We start from the raw sequence: 20360 nt of genomic DNA on the forward strand, positions 1-20360 counted from the left end.
TCTCACAGTATCACTTTCCCACCACACACAGTATAATCTTCTCACAGTATCACCATCCCACCACACACAGTATAATCTCACAGTATCACCATCCCACCACACACAGTATAATCTTCTCACAGTACCATCATCCCACCACACACAGTATAATCTTCTCACAGTATCACCATCCCACCACACAGTATAATCTTCTCACAGTATCTCCATCCCACCACACACAGTATAATCTTCTCACAGTATCACCATACCCCCACACACAGTATAATCTTCTCACAGTATCACCATTCCCCCTATGCAGTATAATCTTCTTACAGTATCACCATCCCACCGCACACAGTATAATCTCACAGTATCACCATTCCACCACACACAGGATAATCTTCTCACAGTATCACCATTCCACCACACACAGGATAATCTTCTCACAGTATCACCATCCCACCACACACAGTATAATCTTCTCACAGTACCACCATCCCACCACACACAGTATAATCTTCTCACAGTATCACCATCCCACCACACACAGTATAATCTTCTCACAGTATCACCATCCCACCACACACAGAATAATCTCACAGTATCACCATCCCACCACACACAGTATAATCTTCTCACAGTATCACCATCCCACCACACACAGTATAATCTTCTCACAGTGTCACCATCCCACCACACACAGTATAATCTTCTCACAGTACCACCATCCCCCACACACAGTATAATATTTTCACAGTATCACCATCCCACCACACACAGTTTAATCTTCTCACAGTATCACCATCCCACCACACACAGTATAATCTTCTCACAGTGTCACCATCCCACCACACACAGTATAATCTTCTCACAGTATCACCATCCCACCACACACAGTATAATCTCACAGTATCACCATCCCCCACACACAGTATAATGTTCTCACAGTATCACCATCCCACCACACACAGTATAATCTTCTCACAGTATCACCATACCACCAGACACAGTATATTCTTCTCACAATATCATCATCCCACCACACACTGTATAATCTTCTCACAGTATCACCATCCCACCACACACAGTATAATCTTCTCACAGTATCACCATCCCACCACACACAGTATAATCTTCTCACAGTATCACCATCCCACCACACACAGTATAATCTTCTCACAGTATCACCATCCCACCACACACAGTATAATCTTCTCACAGTATCACCATACCACCAGACACAGTATATTCTTCTCACAATATCATCATCCCACCACACACAGTATAATCGTCTCACAGTACCACCATCCCACCACACACAGTATAATCTTCTCACAGTATCACCATACCACCAGACACAGTATATTCTTCTCACAATATCACCATCCCACCACACACAGTATAATCTTCTCACAGTATCACCATCCCACCACACACAGTATAATCTTCTCACAGTATCACCATACCACCAGACACAGTATATTCTTCTCACAATATCATCATCCCACCACACACAGTATAATCTTCTCACAGTATCACCATCCCACCACACACAGTATAATCTTCTCACAGTATCACCATACCACCAGACACAGTATATTCTTCTCACAATATCACCATCCCACCACACACAGTATAATCTTCTCACAGTATCACCATCCCACCACACGCAGTATAATCTTCTCACAGTATCACCATCCCACCACACACAGTATAATCTTCTCACAGTATCACCATCCCACCACACACAGTATAATCTTCTCACAGTATCACCATACCACCAGACACAGTATAATCTTCTCACAATATCATCATCCCACCACACACAGTTTAATCGTCTTACAGTACCACCATCCCACCACACACAATATAATCTCACAGTACCACCATCCCACCACACACAGTTTAATCGTCTCACAGTACCACCATCCCACCACACACAATATAATCTCACAGTACCACCATCCCACCACACACAGTATAATCTTCTCACAGTACCACCATCCCACCACACACAGTATAATCCTCGCACAGTAGCACCATCCCCCCACACATAGTATAATCTGCTCACAGTACCACCATCCCCCAACACACAGTACAATCTTCTGACAGTATCACCATTCCACCACACACAGTATTATCTTCTCACAGTATTACCATACCACCACACACAGTGTTATCTTTTCACAGTATCACCATACCCCCACACACAGTATAATCTTCTCACAGTACCAACATTCCACCACACACAGTATAATATTCTCACAGTATCACCATTCCACCACACACAGTATAATCTCACAGTATCACTATCCCACCACACGCAGTATAAACTTCTCACAGTATCACCATCCCCCCACACACAGTATAATCTTCTCACAGTACCACCATTCCACCACACACAGTATAATCTTCTCACAGTATCACCATCCCACCACACACAGTATAATCTTCTCACAGTACCATCATCCCACCGCACACAGTATAATCTTCTCACACTATCACCATCCCACCACACACAGTATAATCTTCTCGCAGTACCACCATACCACCACACACAGTGTAATCTTCTCACAGTACCACCATACCACCACACACAGTATAATCTCACAGTATCACCATCCCACCACACACAGTATAATCTTCTCACAATATCACCATCCCACCACACACAGTATAATCTTCCCACAGTATCACGATCCCACCACACACAGTATAATCTTCTCACAATATCACCATCCCACCACACACAGTATAATCTTCTCACAGTATCACCATCCCACCACACACAGTATAATCTTCCCACAGTATCACGATCCCACCACACACAGTATAATCTTCTCACAGTATCACCATACCCCCACACACAGTATAATCTTCTCACAGTTCCACCATCCCACCATGACCACACACAGTATAATCTTTTCACAGTATCACCATCCCACCACACACAGTATAATCTTCTCACAGTATCACCATGCCACCACACACAGTATAATCTTCGCACAGTATCACCATACCCCCACACACAGTATAATCTTCTCACAGTATCACCATACCCCCACACACAGTATAATCTCACAGTATCACCATCCCACCACACGCAGTATAATCTTCTCACAGTATCACCATCCCACCACACAAAGTATAATCTTCTCACAGTACCACCATACCCCCACACACAGTATAATCCTCACACAGTAGCACCATCCCCCACACATAGTATAATCTTCTCACAGTACCACCATCCTCCCACACACAGTACAATCTTCTCACAGTATCACCATCCCACCACACACAGTATAATCTCACAGTATCACCATCCCACCACACAGAGTATATTCTCATAGTACCTCCATCCCACCACACAGAGTATAATCTTCTCATAGTACTGCCATACCCCATCACACAGTGTAAAGTTCTTACAGTACCTCCATCCCACCACACATGGTATAATCTTCTCATAGTACCGCCATACCTCCACACACAGTATAATCTTCTCACAGTGCTGTCATACCCCCACACACAGTATAATCTTCTCACAGTGCTGTCATACCCCCACACACAGTATAATCTCACAGTACCGCCATACCCCCACACACAGTATAATGTTCTTACAGTACCGCCATACCCCCACGCACAGTATAATGTTCTTACAGTACCGCCATACGCCCACGCACAGTATAATGTTCCTACAGTACCTCCAAAAATAAAATTAGAGATGAGCGAATATGTTCGGAAAATGATCGCCAAACATAAATTCGAATGAATATGGTACATTCTGATTCATGATTGGTAAAATGAGGATTTTCTTAACATCGGAAAAAGTCAGTAACATTCAGTAAAATATATAATAAAACCTGGTAATACATGTGCCACGTTTATTAAAATCACAGCCACCAATGTGGGAAGCTGGGGTACAAATTCTGGCTCTGCCCTGTTTGACATAATATACCAGTAGTGGCCCATAACACTATGGTGCCTATCTCAATAATCATGAGAGTGTCTTAAACAAAAAGAGTCATGCCAGCTGGGACGTTGCCCAGATTACCAAGGTCCGCGTCAGATGTCGAGGAACCAGGACAATCTGATGATAAATGGGCTACTGGACCAAGCCATTCATGGACAAGGCAAGAGAACCTGGATCTGATGAAATGCTACTATAACAGCAGACCAAATGAGAAAGAATCTATGAAGCGTATGAGGAAATTCTGTGTGGATACAAGACCTGCATGTCCACTAACTGAGAAACAGCTAGTCACCCAACATTTCAATGTCATACAACTATCAGAAATACAGAAGAGTGTAAAGATCATGGTTAAGACCAAGCTGGACAAAGGCCTGACCCCAACTGAAGAGACTGCTAAACAAAGGCTTACAGCACTCGCTGCAAGACTAGGGAGATACACTAGAGAAGCTGAGGCCAAGAAGATAAATGCCCTGTTCTCCAAAGAACCATCCAAAGTGTACTCCCAACTACAGAGGAACAGCACAATGGCAGCAACTCCACCAATAGCAGTGATTGAACAATACTGGAGGAACATATGGGAGAAGGAAAAAACACAACACCATTGCATTGTGACTGCAAGATCTGAGAATGAAACATAGCCACCACCTAGAGCAAGAACCAATTACCATTAAAGAAGCAGACATCCATCAGCGGGTCAAGAACATGAAGAGTTGGACAGCACCTGGCCCAGACATGATCCTCACCTACTGGCTAAAGAAATTAATAGCGGTACATGAACGCATGGTGAAGCAGGCCACCACCCAGTTTGGCTAACAGAAGAACAGTGCTGATCATGAAGGATCCTAACAAAGGAACAGTTCCATCCACCTACTGCCCAGTAACCTGCCTAACAGCAACATGGAAACTTCTGTCAAGCATTATAGCCACCAAGCTACAGAACCATATAAACCAGTACATGAATCCAGCTCAGAAAGGTATTGGGACTTACACCAGAGGCTCTAAGCCCCAGCTCCTAGTAGATAGAGCAGTCGCTCAAGACTCAAGATCCAGACAGACCAATCTCAGCACAGCCTGGATTGACTACAAGAAAGCCTATGACTCAATGCCACACATGGACCAGTGAATGCTTGGCTCTCAACAATGTCAACAAATTAAGAACCTTCCTCCAAAACTCAATGGGGCTATGGAGAACAACATTATAAGTCAACTCAAGACAACTAGCTCAAGTGACCGTCCAATGCGGCATATACCAAGGTGATGCACTGTCCCCATTGCTGCTTTGCATAGGCTTGAAGCCCCTCAGTCAGATAATTACAGAGTCTGGCTATGGATACAAGTTCAAGAGTGGAAGCACCATCAGCCACCTCCTCTACATGGATGACATCAAGCTGTATGCGAAAAATGAACGAGACATCAATTCACTGATCCAACTGACAAGGAACTACAGAGAAGACATCGGGATGTCCTTCGGAGTGGAGAAATGCGGCCGGTTGGTAATAAACAGAGGCAAGGTAGTCAAGACTGATGGAGTGGAATTATCAGCAGGGCACATAGCAGATATCCAGACATGCTACAAGTACCTCGGCATCTCACAGGGATACGGTAACCATGATGAGGAGGCAAGGAAAGCAGCAATATCCATATACCATCAAAGGGTAAGACGGGTCTTGAAGAGCCAGCTCAATGGGAAGAATAAAATCCGTGCCATCAATATATACTCACTGGCTAACTGCAGAGTCAGGAGATATGATTCTGCCAAATATATATATATATATAGATAAATCAAGAAAAAAGGGCAGCACTACCAAAATAATATAGTAGGTGCAAAACCTATTCAACAGTGTCCATACAGCCAAATTATCAAAAGGAAAAAAATAGGCAGCACTCAAATTAAATGTGAAAACAGTGGATACGTTACTGATCCTCAGGTGGCAACGGTTCAACGGTAACCCGTCTTTGTCAAGCCGTTTTCCTTTAGATATATAGATAGAGATTTTTTTTCTTTACGTTGGAGGGTCCAATTCCAGCTATTGCTGTGGGATCTGTGATTTCTATCTACACCACTGTGTACAGGATAATAGAGTATAATAAAGTAGTTATGGACGTGACGTAACTAACATTGTGCAGTGACTCTGCTTTCCATATAGTGACGGATATTTCTTGTTGCTGAAACTGTGATCTTTTTTTTCCACTTTAAACCTTTTTTAAACCCCTCTGATCAGTGCGATCATACAACATACAAGCCTCTAATGGCTCCGGTGATGCCCTGTACTGCTGTAGTGCCGTGTATCATCACTGCCTGTCAGTGTAATACTAACGGCCCCATACACATGAGATCAGAGTTGGCTGAACGGGCATTTGGCAGACGGCGATCTCTCCCGACTGCCCCATACACACAAATATTCCAGCTTTCCTGTGGTCTGTATGAGAGAGTCGCCTCCAGACTCCTCTAGCAGAGGATTATCTACAGGAAGAACACACGGATTATCCTCTGAAATTCAGGATGCCAGATCCTTCTCTGCCCTGACATCATCTGTCGGGAGGCCCCCAAATACATTATATGGTCGGCCAAACCCCCCGAAATCAGTGCTTTCATGGAGCTTTAGTCTAATGTGTATGGGGGCGTTATAAGGTAACTTATTGGACGCTGCCTCTGGCCCGACCTAATAGACCTTCGTACATTGCAGCCCAGACACCATTATTAGGCATGTAAGTATAGTAGTAACTAGGCCGCCTCATACTATCGAGTACTTGGAGGCGGGGAGCATTCAGCCAAACTGTCACACCTTCTTAGACGTCATGTTTGCTTTTCACATCAGCAAGTGGATTCTTATGATGCTACATCAGCTCATCTTCTCATTCAGGTCTCTACAATATCGGATCCTCTCAGTGAAGATCTTCTATAGAAGAGAATTTTCCTGATTTACCCATCAAAGATGGATATGGACAGAGACAAGATGGCGGAGAGGATATTACACCTCACCCTAGAGATCCTCTTCCGGCTTACTGGAGAGGTGAGAGATTCTGATGACGTCACATTGCATCATTTATATCTATGGGAATAACACATTGTTAGGTGCTGAGTTTCCCCCACTGTACAGGGGGAATCTCAAGCCATGTCCTCTGCGGTCTCCCATTCCTCTGCAGCTGCAGAGATTCCTGCTCAGCAGAGGCATCGGTCCAGGCGTCTTTCCCAGGATGATGCTAGGCATCTGGTTGCTCCTTCTGGCTCTGCTATAACTCCATGCTTGAGTCAGCAGCAAGTAGACACTTCTGGGACTAAGTCCTGTCTTTTGGGTACTTATCATGCCTATGGGACGACCTCACATTGGAGGTCGGAGGTCACATGCGCAGGTCCCGTTCCTGCTCGGATTTGTCCACTACTGGGAAGGTCCTGGAAGGACACCGCTATAAAAGAGTCACATGGCCACTCGGCCATATGCTAGTATAGACTCTTGTGCCTTATGGTGTGCATGATGACGGATGCTTTTTACTTCGAATGACTCATGAAACCCCTACCCTTGATTGTGTATGTTGTTAGGGTCTAGTGGTTGAAGTCAGGTCTGTCAGTGGCTAAGCTATATGCCACAGTGCATCCCAGTCCTCTGCACTTGCTAGCTTCCGACTGTGCCTCTCTGCTTAGGGCACTGTCCTACTGCGCCAGGTAGCAGTAACCGCCAGTGCGGCGCCGTGCGCAAAGCTATCGCTTTCCTCCCCACTCTGGGTGGTTAGTGGCTTCCGCCAGACTGGTGCAGTGCACTCTGGTGCGTTATTTCTCATTTGGTCTCTTGCTGGCTCTGCTACAGTGGCACCGAGCGCTAGAGGGGCTCTAATCCCATGTCCTTGGGGCGGAGTCCTGTGTTTGTATACTAGTGCTCATCCGGCCAAGCCCTGTGAGTTTAACAGGCTTCGGCACCTACATTGTGCGGTTCTGTGAATCAACAGCCCTCGTGTGTCTCTTTATTACTTGCCATATAGTCACCGCCATTACTGCGCAGCTGGTTTCCATCTCTGCACGGTGACCCCGGTGTTATGATTGAGTCACCGTAGGAGGCAAAAACAGAAATGCTAGCTAAGTCCAGAAAACCAAAGAGGTTGGCAGCTATCGGATTGCAGACCCCTGATCCTATCCACAACAACTAACAGTAGCCATGGGGGGTTCCTACGATGCCCTAGACCCCTCGATCACAGCCGGAGAATTAAATAGGCCTAAAGAAAGAAAGGGGAAATCTAAACTGCCCCAGAGCAGACCCCAAAGCAATAGGCAGCCCCCAACATATAATGATGGTGAAGCAAGATGAAATCACTAACACAGACAGAAAGATAGACTGAGCAAAGACAGGGCCCAAGCTAACTAGATAGGAAAGTACAGGAAGGCTGCTGTCTGCAATCCGTGAAAAACCCTATGAAAATAAGAGCCAACAGACTGACAGTAAAAAAGGCCCTGAAGACGCTAGGCTTCAAAAAAGCTATGTCAGTACTCAGGAATATTCTGAAGACAGAGCAACAGGCAAAAGGAGATTCAGCTCACCCCAGCAGGGAATGGCAGAATCCAGAAAAGCAAGGAAAACAAAAACAAAACACAAATGCTAACAGGCAAAGCAGAAAACTTAGCTTTAGAGGAGCAGGAATCAGACTGGTGTCCTAGAAGTCCACAGAGAAATCACCCGCAGGGCAGAAGGGTGTCGGCAGCCTTATATCCAGTCCGTGACTCCACTCAGCCAGTCATCCTCATTAGGCTCAGGTGCCTGATAATCAGGCTCATTACCTTCCTTTACCAGAATAGGGAGTTCACCAGACCTCAGTGACGAAGGGGAAAATGAACTCACAACAGTACCTCCCCCTTGAGGAGGGGTCACCGAACCCTCAACCACGCCACCAGGGCGATCAGGGTGAGCCCGATGAAAGGCACGCACCAATTTTTTGGCATGAATGTCAGAGGCAGAGACCCAGGAATTATCCTCCTGACCATAACCCTTCCACTTAACCAAATACTGGAGTCTCCGTCTAGCCAAACGGGAATACAGTATTTTCTCTACCTCATATTTCATGTTACCTTCAACCAATACAGGGTCTGGAGGTGCCACCCCAGGAACAACTGGTTCAACAAACCTCTTCAACAAGGACTTATGGAACACACTATGGATTTTAAATGTGATAGGAAGAGCCAATCGAAAAGAGACCGGATTAATAATCTCCAAAATCTTGTAAGGTCCAATAAATCTAGGCTTAAACTTAGGAGAAGCCACCTTCATAGCAATATTTTTTGATGATAACCACACCATATCACCAATCTTAAACTGGGGACCAATGGTCCTATGTCGATTGGAAAACCGCTGGGCCTTTTCCTGGGAGAGAGATAACTTATCCACCACTTGGTCCCAGATCTGGTGCATTCTCTCCACCACAGTGTCAACACCTGGGCAGGCAGAAGGCTCCACCTGCCCTGAAGAAAATCGAGGATGAAACCCAAAGTTACAAAGAAAAGGTGACATCAAAGTGGCAGAACTAGCTCTATTATTTAAAGCAAATTCGGCCAAGGGCAAAAATGAAACCCAATCATCCTGATCAGCGGAAATAAAACATCTCAAATACGACTCCAAGGTCTGGTTTGTTCTCTCTGTCTGCCCATTGGTCTGAGGGTGAAAAGCAGAGGAGAAGGACAACTGAATTCCCAGCTTGGAACAGAAAGTCCTTCAAAATCTAGACACAAACTGAACTCCTCTGTCAGATACAATGTTCTCAGGAATCCGGTGTAAGCGATCCACCTGTTGCAAAAACAGGGGCACCAACTCAGAGGAAGATGGCAACTTAGGGAGTGGTACAAGATGAACCATCTTAGAGAACCTATCACAAATCACCCAAATAACAGTCATTCTTTGAGAGACCGGCATATCAGAGATGAAATCCATTGAAATATGGGTCCATGGCCTCCTGGGGACCAGCAAAGGCATCAACAACCCACTAGAGCGAGAACAAGATTTAGACCGGGAGCAAGTCCCACAGGACTGCACAAAATTCCTGACATCATGAGACAAGGTGGGCCACCAAAAAGAGCGATTCACCAGATCTCTAGTACCAAAAATACCTGGATGACCAGCCAATACAGAGCAATGAACTTCAGACATCACTCTCTTCTTCCACTGGTCAGGAACATACAACTTTCCACTGGGACAACGCTCACGTTTGTCCTCCTGGAACTCTTGCAGAGCAAGTCTCAAATCGGGCGAGATGGCAGAAAGAACTACCCCTTCGCCTAAGATGGTAGCAGGCTTGGTCACCACAGGAGAATCAGCAAAGAAACTCCTAGAGAGGGCGTCTGCCTTGACATTCTTAGTTCCAGGAAGAAAAGAAACCACAAAATCAAAACGTGTAAAAAACAAGGCCCACCTAGCCTGTCTAGGGTTCAAGCGTTTAGCCGACTCTAGGTAAATCAAATTCTTGTGGTCAGTGAGGACCACAACTTGATGTTTAGCTCCCTCCAACCAATGTCTCCACTCCTCAAATGCCCATTTCATGGCCAACAGTTCCCGATTCCCCACATCATAGTTACGTTCAGATGGAGAGAACTTTCGGGAAAAGAAAGCACAGGGATTCATTTTAGATGTTACAGGATCCTTTTGGGACAAAACAGCTCCTGCACCAATCTCAGAAGCATCCACCTCTACCTGGAACGGGAGTGAGACATCAGGTTGCCGCAAAACCGGGGCGGAGGTAAATCTTCGCTTCAGCTCCTGAAAGGAAGCAACAGCCTCCGGAGACCAATTCAACACATCAGCACCCTTCTTAGTCAGATCAGTCAATGACTTGGCAATACTAGAAAATTTTGCTATAAATTTCCGATAAAAATTAGCAAAACCCAAAAACTTCTGGAGGGCCTTCAAAGAAGTGGGCTGAACCCAATCATAAATGGCCTGTACCTTGGCCGGGTCCATTTCAATAGTTGACGGAGACAAAATAAATCCCAAAAATGAAATCCTCTGTACTCCAAAAAGGCATTTCAATCCTTTGACATACAGGGAATTCTCCCTCAAGATCCGGAACACAGTCCGAACATGTTCCACATGAGAATCCCAATCCCTGGAGAAGATCAAAATATCATCCAGATAGATAATCAAAAATTTATCGACAAAGTCTCGGAAAATATCGTTCATGAAGCACTGGAAGACAGAAGGGGCATTAGTGAGCCCAAAAGGCATCACCAGGTACTCAAAATGTCCCTCCGGAGTATTAAACGCTGTCTTCCATTCATCCCCCTGCTTAATCCGGATAAGATTATACGCCCCCCTGAGGTCAAGCTTGGTAAACCAGCAAGCACCTCTAACTCTAGAGAATAGATCCGAAATCAGGGGTAACGGATACTGATATTTAATAGTAATTTTATTGAGGGCACGATAATCAATACAAGGCCTTAAAGAACCATCCTTTTTGGCCACAAAAATAAAAACCGGCACCTAAGGGTGAAGAGGATGGTCTAATATGACCCTTTTCCAACGCCTCCTTAATATAGGACTGCATAGCCTCGTGCTTGGGTACAGATAAATTGAAGAGCCGACCCTTGGGAAATTTACACCCCGGGCTTAGTTCGATTGCACAGTCATAACTTCTATGAGGAGGCAAAGACGCAGACTCATTCTCACTAAATACATCATAAAAGTCCGCCAAATAGTCAGGAACATCATGCGACTGAGGAGAGGTGGAAAAAACCGGAGCCTCACTAAAGGCACACCGACAACCCCAACTCACCACAGACACAGATTTCCAATCCAAAACTGGATTATGAATTTGCAACCAGGGAAACCCCAGAACAACGGCATCATACAGACCATGCAGCACCAAAAATCTGCAATTTTCTTGATGGTCTGGGGCGACCCGCATGACCACCTGGGTCCAAAACTGAGGTTTATTTTTAGCCAAAGGAGTAGCATCAATCTCCCTCAAAGGGATAGGCGTCTGCAGAGGTGTCATCGGAAATCCACAACGTTTAGCAAAATCCAAGTCCATTAGGTTTAGCGCTGCAGATCAGAGTAATTGCCAGAAGAAATTTAGGTTGAACACCACCAACAGAAAACGTGTGTGCAAAGCGTTTCTCTCGTTTAGGACAAACAGAAATAATATGCGAGGCATCTCCACAGAAAAAACACAGCTTATTACGCCTTCTGAACTCCTGACTTTGCGCCTTAGACAAAACTCTATCACATTGCATAGGTTCAGACGTCTGTTCAACACCTCTCGTGCAATCCTGCGTTCACGTAAACGCCGATCAACCTGAATGGCTAATGACATAGAATCGTCCAGACCAGAGGGAACAGGAAATCCCACCATAGTATCTTTTATGGCTTCTGACAAACCCTTCCAAAAGAGAGCAGCCAAGGCATTATCATTCCAGGTAGTAAGGACCGCCCACTTTCGGAACTTTTGACAGTACAACTCTGCAGAATCTCGACCCTGGTTCAATGCCAACAGGGTCTTTTCAGCTTGATCAATAGCATTAGGTTCGTCATACAACAACCCTAAAGCTTGAAAGAATGCGTTCTTATTAGTCAGAATAGGATCATCTGGTTTCAAAGAAAACGCCCAATCCTGGGGATCGCCACGCAGCAAAGAGATGACAATTTTAACCTGCTGCGTGGAGCTCACTGACGAGTTAGGCTTCAAGGCAAAAAATAATTTACAATTATTTTTGAAACTCAAAAATTTAGATCGATCCCCAAAAAATACATCAGGTGTAGGGATCTTTGGTTCAACAGCATGCGAACGAGCAAGGTAGGGGGAAATTCCCCGCACTTCCGCAGCGAGTTGCTCCACACGATCAGACAATTGCTTTATCTCCATTGAGAGAAAAAAAATTTCCCCCTACGGCCTCAGAGATATAGAGGAAAGAATATACACACACTTTTTTTTTTTTTTTAAACACAATTCTTTCCTGCTATTGAGTACCCTAGGATCTGCGGTATGGCGGGTGATTCTGTTATGATTGAGTCACCGTAGGAGGCAAAAACAGAAATGCTAGCTAAGTCCAGAAAACCAGAGAGGTTGGCAGCTATCGGATTGCAGACCCCTGATCCTATCCACAACAACTAACAGTAGCCGTGGGGGGTTCCTACGATGCCCTAGACCCCTCGATCACAGCCGGAGAATTAAATAGGCCTAAAGAAAGAAAGGGGAAATCTAAACTGCCCCAGAGCAGACCCCAAAGCAATAGGCAGCCCCCAACATATAATGACGGTGAAGCAAGATGAAAACACTAACACAGACAGAAAGATAGACTGAGCAAAGACGGGGCCCAAACTACCTACATAGGAAAGGACAGGAAGGCTGCTGTCTGCAATCCGTGAAAAACCCTATGAAAATAAGAGCCAACAGACTGACAGTAAAAAAGGCCCTGAAGACGCTAGGCTTCAAAAAGCTATGTCAGTACTCAGGAATATTCTGAAGACAGAGCAACAGGCAAAAGGAGATTCAGCTCACCCCAGCAGGGAATGGCAGAATCCAGAAAAGCAAGGAAAACAAAAACAAAACACAAATGCTAACAGGCAAAGCAGAAAACTTAGCTTTAGAGGAGCAGGAATCAGACTGGTGTCCTAGAAGTCCACAGAGAAATCACCCGCAGGGCAGAAGGGTGTCGGCAGCCTTATATCCAGTCCGTGACTCCACTCAGCCAGTCATCCTCATTAGGCTCAGGTGCCTGATAACCAGGCTCATTACCTTCCTTTACCAGAATAGGGAGTTCACCAGACCTCAGTGACGAAGGGGAAAATGAACTCACAACACCCCGGGCTGTTAACGCACCTCATACCACCATACCGTTCCGCCAGCCCTTAACATAGATGGGCAGAACTAGAGAGGTGAGGACTCTGGAAATATATGTAGTGAGATTTATTAATGTGTCTCTCCATTACCAGGATTACACAGTGGTGAAGAAGACCTCTAGTGATCGCTGTCAGGACCCTGTGCCTGAGGGATGTGGAAGACCCCTGAGCCCAATCACGGAGCCTCCACCTCTCCCCCTGATCCATGAGGACATCAATGACCAGAATATCCTAGAACTCATCTACAAGATGATTGAGCTGCTGAGTGGAGAGGTGACACTGCTGGGAATGCTGGGACATTATACAGTAACACTATGAAGGGTTCGGGGGGATGACGGTATCATTGTATGTGTCAGGTTCCTATAAGGTGTCAGGATGTCGCTGTCTATTTCTCCATGGAGGAGTGGGAGTATTTAGAAGGACACAGAGACCTGTGCAAGGACATCATAATGGAGGTTCCCCAGCCCCTCACATCACCAGGTAATAGACAGGACTAAATACACACGGCCTATAATTATCTGTATGTAGAGAATGAATTCAGTCCCTGTATGTGTTTCCTCCAGATCTATCCAGTAAGAGGACAACACCAGAGAGATGTCCCCGTCCTCTTCTTCTACAGGACTGTACACAAGAAGATCCCAGTGCTCCTCAGGATCATCAGGTAGATGGATAGAAGGTGTCAGGAGATCTCCCCTATGATGTGTAGACGGCTGTGAAGGTCTTGTGCTCAGTCTTGTTTTATCCACCAGTATTATATGTTTTATACTTGTGTAATGAGAACGGTGGAGATGGCAGGATTAGAGCTGATCATAGATGGGACTTCTCCATCTGTCTGTGACTTTTACAATATTTGTTTCAGGGTGAAGATCTGACCCATATTAAAACTACAGAGACATATGTGAGGGGTGATGAGTGGTGTAAAGAGGAGATTCCCACATATGACTACCCAGGTGAGTAGTAACAACTAAATGCAGAGAAGTCACAGATTCTTCTCAGTCACCGGCTGTGGCTGCTTTATCGGTGGTGTAGTCCAGCCGTATTACCATGATCACCATTTTGCCTCTAGACCACAACATTCTCCTCCACCCAAAACTGTTCAAATGACTTTGGACATCGAAAGCCCTTTTCTATAGAACTTACAACCTGGAGGATCCACCTACCTCCTGGTATTAGTGTGAGGGTGATCCCTTAAAGCAAGATTTATATGATACCGTTACCTGCTCAGATCTATAAACTACAAAGCCAAATAACAGCGTACGTAGAATGTGCTGACAGTGTTCAGAAGGGAAGGAGCGCCATTTAGCTATTTGAATAAAGATCTAGCTGGAATAGTTTGCAGACACAATTAGTCATGAGCTAGTATACTCGTTGCTCGGGTGTCCTCCAAGTATTTTGGCGTACTCGGAGATTTAGTTTTCGACATCTCAGCTGCATGATTTGTGACTTGTAGACAGGACAAATACATGTGGGAATTCCCTAACAAACAGGCATTACCAGATGTATTCAAGCTGTCTAGCAGTCGCATATCATGCAGCTGAGACGACAAAAACTAAATCTCCGAGCACACCAAAATACTCAGAGGACATCCGAGCAATGAGTATACGCGATCATCAAAAGATATCCACCATGAACATGCTTGGCACTATCTTTTCTGCTTTCCATATCCCAAGGATTGCCTTCCTCATCGCCCTTTAACACCGTTACATGGACCTACACTTACACTGGGACCCCTAGGCTTGGCCCATGGTGTTACCTGCTTTTCTGTGGTATTAGAGGGCAAGAAGAATAGTCAGGTAGCTGGGTCAGACCCAGAAGGACAGAATACAGAAACAGAAGACACAAGAGTAGTCAGTAAATGGGCCACGGTCACAGCAGAATACAAATACACAAACCAGGAGCTGAGGACTGAACCAGAGGAGAACAATGCTGTATCTGGCAGATTCCGGCCATGTGCTTTGAGCTTTAGTAGGGTGTTGTACTTTCCAATTGGCTGAAGTAGGGAGCAGATTACTCCAGCTGGACAGCAGGACCAGATCCCAGATTAGATTAGACACACCATATGCAGAAGCCCTAATATAACTAAATGACAGAATAGTCAATATCCCCATAAAGTGATTCAATTTTATAAATTAATTCACTGAGGGTTATAATCTATACACATGTGGTCAAAATTGTTAGTACCCCTCGTTTAATGACAGAAAAACCCACAATGGTCACAGAAATGACTTGAATCTGACAAAAGTAATAATAAATTAAAAATCTATGAAAATGAACAAATGAAAGTCAGACATTGCTTTTCCACCATGCTTCTACAGAATTTAAAAAAAAAAATAAAATACATGAAATAGGCCTGGACAGAAATGATGGTACCCCTGAAAATAATGTGACAAAAGGGACATGTTACATCATGGTGTGTCCACTAATTTGCATCACAGGTGTCTACAATCCTGGAATCAGTGAGTGGCCTTTATAGAGGAGGCTACAGATCCTCCCTGTGCTGTTTGGTGACATGGTGTGTATCACACTCAACATGGACCAAAGGAAGCGAAGGAAAGAGATGTCTCAGGAGATTAGAAAGAAAATTATAGACAAACATGTTACAGGTAAAAGTTATAAGACCATCTCCAAGCAGCTAATGTTCCTTTGACTACAGTTGCACATATTATTCAGAAATTTAATATCCATGGGACTGTAGCCAACATCCCTGGACGTGACCGCAGGAGGAAAATTGATGACAAATCAAAGAGACGGATAATACGAATGGTAACAAAAGAGCCCAGAAAAACTCCTAAACATATTAAAGGTGAACTTCAAGCTCAAGGAACATCAATTTCACATTGCACCATCCGTCATTGTATGAGCCAAAGTGGACTTCATGGGAGACGACCAAGGAGGACACAATTGTTGAAAATAATCATAAAAAAGCCAGACTGGAATTTGTCAAACTATATGTTGACAAGCCACAAAGCTTCTGGGAGAATGTCCTATGGACAAAAATGGAACTTTTTGGCAAAGCACATCAGCTCTATGTTCTCAGACGGAAAAATGAAGCATATCACAAAAAGAAGACTGTCCCTACTGTGAAACAAGGAGGAGGCTCTGTTATGTTCTGGGGCTGCTTTGCTGCATGTGGCACAGGGTTTCTAGAATGTGTGCAGGGAACAATGAAATCTCAAGACTGTCAAGGGATTCTATAGAGAAATGTGCTGCTCAGTGTCAGAAAGCTTGGTCTCAGTCGCAGGTCATGGGTCTTGCAACAGGATAACAACACAAAACAGACAGCTAAAAACATGCAAGAATGGCTAAGAGGAAAACAATGGACTATTCTGAAGTGGCCTTCTATGAGCCCTGACCTAAATCCTATTGAGCATCTTTGGAAAGAGCTGAAACATGCCGTCTGGAAAAGGCAACCTTCAAACATGAGACAGTTGCTCTTGAGGAGTGGTCCAAAATACCTGTTGAGAGGTGCAGAAGTCTCCTTGGCAGTTACAGAAATTGTTTGATTGCAGTGATTGCCTCAAAAGGCTGTGCAACAAAATATTTTAGTTAAGGGAACCATCATTTCTGTCCAGGCCTATTTCATGAGTTTTATTTTTTAAATTCTGTGGAAGCATGGCTGAAAAGCAATGTCTGACTTTCATTTGTTCATTTTGATAGATTTTTGATTTATTTATTACTTTTGTCAGATTCAAGTTATTTCTGTGACCATTGTGGGTTTTTCTGTCATCAAACGAGGGGTACCAACAATTTTGACCACGTGTGTAGGAGTGAATATTTTGACTCCACAGCAACTTTCCGGAAATTAACACACAGTGGATGTTGGAGAGTGAAAATTACACATTTGCCATTTTCTTACCCAGCACATAGTGCCCAGATTGTGCTCCAGGAGACACACACCACAAATTAAGTGGGTTCTTCTCACTATAATATTGCTAAATACAGGGATCCCAAATGTTGTTTGCGCACACTGCAAGACTCCGAAGTGAGAGCGGATTTTGCTGGATTGGTTTATGGCAACCTTGTTGATTTTCAACAGCCTTTGAGCCACTAATAGTGTGGGAAACTCTGTTTTTCCACTGACAAATGATGGACCTGAGTGGGATCTTGTTTTTTGTGATATGAGAATTGGTATTATTTTCGCCTACACAACATTGATTGGTTTCTTTTTATTCAATATTTGGGAGGCAGAATGAACAAACAGTTGAACACCGCACACTACTGGTTCATCCAACAAGGTTTTCTATTAGACTGTGAACTGTCATTGTCTTGGTAAATAAATAAAGTTTTTTTACATAGCTTGCTATTTTTATGGACAGTGTAAGTAGAAATGTTCAAAAATATAAAACTCGGATATTTTATTAAAAATAATAATTGCTTTTTATCTTAGCAGATGACTGTAACAGTAGATTAGAGGGACAGCTGACATCTTCAATTTTTAAATCCGAAGATCTTGAGATCCTACAAGATACAACTGAAGTGATTACTATTACTCTAGATATGCCATCATCCATTCAGAGCAAAGATCTGTCATCTGATCTTATGAAACAGGTCCCATCTTCTGATTCATTACTGACTACTAAGGAAAATCAAAGTCACAAAAGAGGCAATAAAAAACAAACTGCTGCTAAAGGAAAGAAGTCATTTTCATGTTCAGACTGTGGGAAATATTTTACATGGAAATCACATTTTGTTAACCACATGAGAATTCACACAGGGGAGAAGCCTTTTTCCTGTTCAAAATGTGAGAAATGTTTTGCACGTAAATCACATTTTGTTACTCACCACAGAACGCACACAGGGGAGAAGCCTTTTTCTTGTTCAGAATGTGGGAAATGTTTTAACCAGAAATCACATTTTGTTAATCACCAGAGAACTCACACAGGGGAGAAGCCTTTTTCCTGTTCAGAATGTGGGAAATGTTTTAGCAATAAATCAGATTGTGTTAATCACCATAGAACTCACACAGGGGAGAAGCCTTATTCTTGTTCAGAATGTGGGAAATGTTTTGCACGTAAATCACATTTTGTTACTCACCAGAGAACTCACACAGGGGAGAAGCCTTTTTCCTGTTCAGAATGTGGGAAATGTTTTAACCAGAAATCACATTTTGTTACTCACCAGAGAGCTCACAAAGGGGAGAAGCCTTTTTCCTGTTCAGAATGTGGGAAATGTTTTAACAATAAATCAGATTGTGTTAAGCACCAGAGAATCCACACAGGAGAGAAGCCTTTTTCCTGTTCAGAATGTGGGAAATGTTTTAACAATAAATCAAATTGTGTTAAGCACCAGAGAATCCACACAGGAGAGAAGCCATATTCATGTTCAGAATGTGGGAAATGTTTTAAATGGAAAATAAGTCTTGATAGCCATCAAAGAACCCACACAGGAGAGAAGCCTTTTTCCTGTTAATGTGGGAAATGTTTTAACCAGAAAGTGCTTCTTGTTAGGCATCAGAGCAGTCACATAGAGGAGAAGCTTTTTTCATTTTCTTAATGTGGGAAATGTTTTACTTGGAAATGAACTGTTAATAAACATCAGAGATGTCACATAGGGGAGAAGCCTTTTTTGTGTTCATAGTGTTGGAATAGTTTTAACCAAAACTGAATCTTCTTAAATGGGTTGTCTCTTGTCATTCCTCATGTTTGCTGACAAAAGTATAAAACTAAACTTTATTCCAAATGTAAAACTATACCCATAATTCACCCCCTGAAGGTTAGTCAGTAGGTGACTAATAGAAAAAATATGTACCCCACGTCTCAGTATATAGGGTGAGGTGACATATACACACTCACTCTCCAAGCCTCTCATTTCTACGGGTTTCATCGTCCTCACCAAAGGCGACTCATCAGGACACTATTTAGTTGAGCGAAACGGGTCGAAAAATTTCAAAAGTCGCCGACTTTTGGCAAAGTCGGGTTTCATGAAACGAAACCCGACCCTAGGATGAGGTCGGCCACGAGGTCGGCGACTTACGCACCAAAGTCGCGTTTCAAAAGTTTGTTTTGCGCTCTTTTTCAGCCAATCAGGATCCACGGACACTGTGGGCAACGTGATGACATAGGCACGGGTCACCACCATCTTTCAGAAGGGCATGCAAGTGATTGGCTTGCTTTGGTGGGCATCACAGGGGGTATAAAAGGGCGTGCACGCCGACCGCCATCTTACTTCTGCCGATCTTAGCATAGGGAGAGGTTGCTGCTGATTCTGTAGGGAGAGCGTTAGGCAGGGAAGAAGAAAAAAAAACTGCTTCTGCTGCTAGCGATTGTGCCTGTACAACACACCAGTCACTGTGTGTGCAGTGCAAGGGGAGGCTATATTGTGGTGTATCAGTGGTGTTGGTTGTTGGGCTGCCTTCTAAGGCTTCCTGACAGCTGCATTGCTGTTTACCCACTGCTCTGCAAACTGTTTTTTTAAAAGCAATCCCAATGTTTTTTTTGTCCTACTGAGGTACTGAGCGTGCATTTTTTCACACCATACAGCGGTGCACGCTCCTCACACAGTACCGTGTAACGGCTGTTATCACAGCCACAGTGAAGCTATCTGTGTCACTCTGTGAGAATAAGTCGAGGACATGTTCCGTTCTTACAGACCTGCACTCT

General features: G+C 44.1%; 2 protein-coding genes across 3 annotated transcripts in view; one reads left to right on the forward strand and one right to left on the reverse strand.

Moving 5' to 3' along the window:
* Nucleotides 1-20360, reverse strand: part of LOC141073979 (gastrula zinc finger protein XlCGF66.1-like) — a 393515-nt gene that overhangs the window by 177371 nt on the left and 195784 nt on the right. The gene's annotated exons all lie outside the window — the stretch shown is intronic.
* Nucleotides 6818-19307, forward strand: LOC141073973 (uncharacterized). Of its 2 annotated transcripts, none has more exons than XM_073561501.1 (6): nt 6818-6963; nt 13855-14034; nt 14118-14241; nt 14325-14422; nt 14621-14711; nt 18149-19307. In XM_073561501.1, exons 1-6 carry the CDS (start codon nt 6886-6888, stop codon nt 19168-19170), a joined length of 1593 nt encoding a protein of 530 aa, XP_073417602.1. In that variant the 5' UTR covers nt 6818-6885; the 3' UTR covers nt 19171-19307. The 2 variants fall into 2 exon arrangements, with proteins under 2 accessions (XP_073417602.1, XP_073417603.1); XM_073561502.1 differs by having other exon boundaries at nt 18152-19307.

This window comes from Dendrobates tinctorius, unplaced genomic scaffold (assembly GCF_039654945.1).
Source record: "Dendrobates tinctorius isolate UK_male_01 unplaced genomic scaffold, ASM3965494v1 ptg000321l, whole genome shotgun sequence".
Taxonomy (NCBI): Eukaryota; Metazoa; Chordata; class Amphibia; order Anura; family Dendrobatidae; genus Dendrobates; species Dendrobates tinctorius.

Coding starts and splice junctions, on each gene's coding strand:
- LOC141073973 (XM_073561501.1), top strand. CDS start 6,886: ATGGATATGGACAGAGACAAGATGGCGGAGAGGATATTACACCTCACC. Junction 14,035..14,117: donor TTGAGCTGCTGAGTGGAGAG/GTGACACTGCTG, acceptor TGTATGTGTCAG/GTTCCTATAAGGTGTCAGGA. Junction 14,712..18,148: donor TCCCACATATGACTACCCAG/GTGAGTAGTAAC, acceptor TTTTTATCTTAG/CAGATGACTGTAACAGTAGA.